Genomic DNA, 6,010 nt, shown 5'->3' with positions numbered 1-6,010 from the left:
AAATCTGTATTCACGGGACATTTGTGAAAATACATTGAAACCAGAGATTTTGGTCAGGTTGAAACAGGGTTATCTTATTGTTGAAGCACGTCATATGACAAGGGCTTTTACCGTTAAGTCGCTAAATGGGGTTGCGTAGGCGGTAACACGTATTAGTCTTTTTCGATAAACATCTCTGTTCTGACAATTAAACAGTTTATTTCTTGTCATCTTCTTGTATGACGCTTATTGCTACAAAACTTGCTATAAACACTGTACAAAGTGGTAACCTGCAATTGTTAACTTGAAGAGCTATTTCTACCTGATTTACCTCATAAAAATTAGTTTTGTTGGTATAAATTAATTGTCGGTTGATTTAGTGATGTTAAATAATGTTTTTGATTTTAATAAAACCAGTTAATTTAGATGTTACCATTTTCAGGTTAACATCTTTTTAGTGTGATATGAAAAACAAAATGTTAGAATAAAACTTTGCATATTGCTGTAGCCACCACACATTATAATTTCTCTCTTTCTAAATAGAATTTTAACAATTGCAGTCTAATTCCTATATATAATATCATTTTGAAAGTTTCTTTTCAGTGCACTTATAAAAACACTGGCAGATAAACCACTGGCAAAACATAATTTTGCTATTCCATTACGCTGCATATCAGTTTGACACTCACCTTTTAAACAATACAATAAAAATAAGTTCAAGCGTTTAACTTATTTAACCCTAACCTGATCACTCAAAAGACACACAAAAAATCTTTGAAAGAATTTTATCTTAAAAATATACATGCAGTTTGAACACAATACAGCTTAAAATAGACTCAAATGTGAGCCACAGCATTTAACAATTCAGTCTTCATGAACACTGCATGAAAAAACACAAACAGTTGGAAACTATATAAATGTATTTACAGGAAAAACCTTCACAAAACTGGGCCAAACAGGACCAGAAGCTTGAAGTGCCATTAAAAGAGTCAATGGCACCCTATCTCATATGCAAGGTGAAAAAATTAAATAAAATTCAGGCAAATAATGCTTAACCTTCATCCTTTGGTCCTTTCTTTAAGTGGACCTCAGAGTATGTCACTGAATCCTCTGTGCAGGTCACTGAAGTAAGTGCCATAGCCGGACAATTCTGAAAAACAAGTCATAACATGATATAATAATTGCATCTGGTTCCATACACTATAAAAAATTATATGATCAGTAAGTCATGACAACTTATGTTACATTACTTTAACTTATCAAACTTTTTTATGTTACATGAAGTTCAACTTGATTTCATGTCAGTTTAATGTAATTTAAGTTGAAATGTTTTTTTTCAGTTGAAATAGGTGGAATATGTTTTTTTTTACAATGTATTAAGTGCGAATGAAAAAAAAATCTCTCTATTTGCTTACTAAATTGTTAACATGTAACAAATAACTGCATGATTTGAATACTACAGACTACTAAAGGCTCTTGATGGGCAAATTTACCTCTTTTCTTGATTTTACACTGTTTCGAGAAATGTTTAATGCTGCATAAACAACATGAGTTTGGTGAGCGTCTGGACAGGGTGATCCACGGGCAACGTCAACCTGAGAGTGAAATAGTAAATTGAGAAAAATACTATATTACTTTTCTGAAAGACCATTAGCCTTGCCAATATTCAGAATCAATCAAATAAATAAACAAACAAATAAATAAACATCACTTACTAGGGCTTCTTTTGCTCTAGATTCTATTCTGCAGTGTCCTAGATTTAAATAAAAAATCAGCCTGTTAAACTTTATAGTCATTTGAATTTAGTTTATTTAAAAATGTAATAGTTCTTCAAATCTCAAGCACACTGTGATAAACCCATAAACATTCAAGTTTAAAAGAAATTTCACAATTTTTCTTGCCTTTATAATGTATGTGAATAACACAGACAATGCAGATGATCAGCAAAACAAAGCCCAAGCCTGAAAGCACTGACCACATCACTGTGTTCATTGTGAGAGTTTGTGTTGTCACTGTTGTTGAATTAGGCACTACAATTGTTGTGAGAGAGAAGTATAAATGTTCATCATTTGGATTGTTCATTGGACATTTTAAGTACCAAAAATGTGTAGAGTGCATTGACTGTCCTTAAAAAAATGGAATGAAAATAAAGCAAGTAAAAAATAAAGCTCACCCACATATACATGCGTCCCATTTCCAAGTTCAGCAAGTCCAAGTGTAGGTAAATCCACCCATGCTGTGCAGTAATAGGTGCCACTATGATTTAGATGCACTGACAGCAGGTGCAGTGTTGCATTAATTCTCCCAGATCCATTTACATGCGATCTATTGTAAGGCGTTGTACTGTTCGGTACAGTTTGATTATCTTGGCACCACTTCACCATGATTCTTTCCACGTGTGAATCAGCTTTAATGTGACAGGTGATGATGACATCTGTGCCTTCTTTTGCTGTTATCTCAGGAATTTGCCACACAGATATGCCCAGATTTGGCAAAGATACATCTCCAGGGACGAGACCTGTGAGAAAGCAGCAAAAAAATAAAGCAATTAATTTGTTTAATTTCATCAAGCTATTGACCTTAAGACACTAATACGTTGTTATCAAGGAGGAAAAGGACGATATTACCTGTGAACCAGATGGTTACGAAGAGAGCAGAGAGACTGGTGCGTGTCATTTTATCTATACTGCAGAGACAGTGGGTTTCTCACGTTAGCAGAGGCAGGTGTTTTTCATTTTTCCTGTGTGGTGTATCCTGCCGTTTGAAACAAAGCATCACCTTATCTGCATAAACTCACACGCTACGGTGACACCCACAGACAGGCAAACTGGGCTCACATTAGAGCATTTTCACTTTTTAACTGTTAAGTCAATGACGTCACTAACTCATTTCTGTCAAATCTACATTAGTTTAGCAAATCTATACATTTTTAATTTATTCAAAATACATTCAAATGCAATTCATACATACAAAAACTTCAATTCTTGAAATCCTTGAAAAGAAAAAAGTTCTATAATTGTGGCCTTATGTCTCACACGGGACAAAGAGTATTAAGCAAGTAATTCAGGTAGTAAAATGCCATGTGGTGTGCCTCTCCTTTATTTATATTTATAATGCATGATATCTGTAATATATATATATATATATATATATATATTTTTTAGATTAAGATGTGTGCAAGTTGTAAAGAAAATATGTTACTTTTTACTTGATGGTTGCACCACATGATACTTTTAGTCATTAAATTTAGACTTATGTTGTTGTTGTTGTTTAAGCCATATGGAAACAACTATAATAAAAAAAAGTAAAACGTACATGTCAAAATAACCATATTTTTAGAACATTTGGCTACACATTTTGAGGTGTCCTTGTTACAGTGTAATTATACGCTTAAGTACTGAGTATTAATCAAGTACATATACTTACTATAGGGTTATGGTTGCATGTAATTATGCATAATTTACTGTTATTACTATAAGTACATGTAACGTGTAACAAGAACACTGTAAAATAACGTGTTACCAAAGATACAGACTTTTACACTGTATCATCCAGTGCACTATTGTGCATATGTAATGTGTGATACAGCTTTTATCCTCTATGCTGTGCTGTTTGCACCCTCCTCACTGGCAGTACTATGCAAAAACCGTGGGAAAATTGCCAGTGTTCATTTCTTGCCAGCCTTGTAATGTGATTTTGGGGCCATTATCCATATGGCTGTATCAGTTGTAACTTCAACACTCCCTTCTCCCTTTGTCAGTTAATGGTAATATGGGCAAGTAGACAGGCTTTTTTTTCTCTGCTTGCCTCTCCTCTTACATCTTACATTGCTTCAGCGTCCTGCACACATTCTCTCTCTCTCCCTCTCTGAAGTGGGATAGTGTTCAGCCCGGGTGGTAATTAGGTCATAAGCCATCTCTGACTCACTCAACATCTCATCCATCGCCTTTCACACTTACCCAATCATCTGACATCCCCCATGAGTGTCTTCATGAGCTCTTGCCTTCTTGTTTCTCCTCTGGTCTTCCATTCAGTTTCCTGATTTTCTCCACACGGCTCTTGTAAATGTTCTCACCATCTCCTGCTCCTTCTTAACTCCGCACCGCTTGACACTCCTGCATCATGAGTCCTGGTCTTCAGCGGTCGGATGGAAAGACAAACCACTCTATCGATGGGAGTTCGGACCACAGTTTTGGAAGGGGTGCTGAGGCGCAGGGGGCACCACCACTGAGAAATTACATTTTTTTGACTATTTTCACTTGCTTTTGTCCAGCGTGGCCTATTAACATTGTAGCATTGGTCTTTTCTCTAATGGTGAGTAGAAAAGACTATTGTTTTTTTGTTATTATTGAGTGTATCTACCTGGACAGTTGCAAAAAATGGAAATTCTGTCATAATTTGTTCACCTTCATGTCCAATCAAACTTCAATGACTTTCTTTCTCTTTTGGAACATAAAAGAAGATATTTTGAGAATTTTTCTGTCCATACAATGGAAGTCAATGGTGACCAAAAAACTGTTTGCTTACTAACATTCTTCAAAATACCTTCTTTTGTGTTTTGCAGAAGAAAGGTCATATAGTACAGGTTTGCAGTGACATGAGAGTAAACAATGACAGAATGTGCATTTTTGGGTGAACTATCCCTTTAAATCAAATTCTTAACTGAGGATATACTGTAGATCACAATGTGCAGTTTATCTTTGGTCTTATCTTTAGCTGCAGAGAGTGTTTTTCTGAAAAGATATGTTTCTTGTGGGTTTATAGTTTTGCACTTGGCAGTGTGTCATACATGCGGCTTTGAAATCTGACTAAACGTAATGTTCTTATTATCCAGATAGACATATAAGGGTTATAAATAGACAGGCCTCAAGTATCTGTGCAGTTCATTTTGTAGCACTTCTACACTTGCAAGCAAGACTGCATACACTCTCACACACGTCTCACACACACACACACACACCCTTTCCCCTACACGAACATTCACACGGCAGCCTGCAGATGTGCTCACTTGCACAAGGCACGTGAAAGGTGGATACTATGATGATGAACCTTCTCAGGCTGTTGTTCTCAACCAATGCTTATACTGTAGATGAACAGGAAAGTTTTTTCAGTGGTTTCCTACCTGACTTTTTACACCTTGACCTCAGAATGAGAGACACAGCTCTTACAGTCTGGCCACTAACATGTAATTCTTTTTTTTTTTTATGTCAATTAAAAAGAAAGTTACTTTTTCTATGAATTTAATATATATTAAAGAACAGTGTTTCTCATTATTTATTGTCTTATAGTATCTAAGGCCATGACCTCATCAATACGGCTCAACATTAATATATTATATATATCTAGTAATAACTGTAAATGTGGAGGCAAATACTTGAGGCCTGTGTGTATTATTAAAGCCATTAATATTATTAATTTAAGATAATATATAGTACATTTAAATGATGGTGTGTAAATAATTGTGTAAATAATAAATAAAAAGTATTTAAAAATAATTATATATAATATTAATGTTAGAAAAATATGTAAATGTGTGTGTGTGTAAATAGAACATTTAAATAACTGTATAAAATTAATAGATATGTATTATTAAAAGATATATATATATATATATATATATATATATATATAAATAATATTACATATATAATAATATAATATATACACACACTGCATTTATCTAATCAGAAGATGCAATAAAAACAGTAATATTACATACAATTTATTATACAAGTACTACAGCTTAAAATGACTGTTTTCTATTTTAATAGAATTCCTGAAAGCCAATAACACTTATTAAAGGGGTCATATGACGCGATTTCAATTTTTCCTTTCTCTTTGGAGTGTTACAAGCTCTTGGTGCATAAAGAAGATCTGTAAAGTTGCAAAGACTAAAGTCTAAAATCCAAAGAGATATTCCAAAGAGATATTAAGAGTCAGCCACGCCTACCTAAAACGGCTCGTTCTAACACGCCCCCACATACCTACGTCACGATCTGGGAAAATTTGCATAACGCCGCCCAAATGTTAA

The 6,010-nt window shown here is 34.3% G+C and overlaps 1 protein-coding gene across 1 annotated transcript; it reads right to left on the bottom strand.

Moving 5' to 3' along the window:
- Positions 1-1,008: 1,008 nt before the first annotated feature.
- LOC107753170 (uncharacterized) lies at positions 1,009-2,769 on the bottom strand. Its single transcript, XM_016569297.1, has 6 exons — positions 2,607-2,769; positions 2,153-2,497; positions 1,881-2,009; positions 1,695-1,732; positions 1,473-1,574; positions 1,009-1,129 (listed from the first exon to the last, which is right to left on the bottom strand). Exons 1-6 carry the CDS (start codon positions 2,653-2,655, stop codon positions 1,031-1,033), a joined length of 762 nt encoding a protein of 253 aa, XP_016424783.1. The 5' UTR covers positions 2,656-2,769; the 3' UTR covers positions 1,009-1,030.
- Between the last annotated feature and the right edge of the window lie 3,241 nt (positions 2,770-6,010).

This window comes from Sinocyclocheilus rhinocerous, unplaced genomic scaffold, assembly GCF_001515625.1.
Source record: "Sinocyclocheilus rhinocerous isolate Xijiao unplaced genomic scaffold, SAMN03320098_v1.1 scaffold20, whole genome shotgun sequence".
Lineage (NCBI taxonomy): Eukaryota > Metazoa > Chordata > Actinopteri > Cypriniformes > Cyprinidae > Sinocyclocheilus > Sinocyclocheilus rhinocerous.
Note: the sequence above shows the minus strand (reverse complement) of the source record. Positions and strands in the feature narration are given on the sequence as shown.

What these genes read in the sequence shown, in the direction of transcription:
- LOC107753170 (XM_016569297.1), bottom strand. Translation starts at nt 2,655, where the DNA reads ATGACACGCACCAGTCTCTCTGCTCTCTTCGTAACCATCTGGTTCACA. An exon ending in CGTAACCATCTGGTTCACAG is followed by an intron (nt 2,498 to 2,606) that starts GTAATATCGTCC and finishes GCTTTCTCACAG; the next exon opens with GTCTCGTCCCTGGAGATGTA. An exon ending in GTGTAAAATCAAGAAAAGAG is followed by an intron (nt 1,130 to 1,472) that starts GTAAATTTGCCC and finishes CTTGTTTTTCAG; the next exon opens with AATTGTCCGGCTATGGCACT.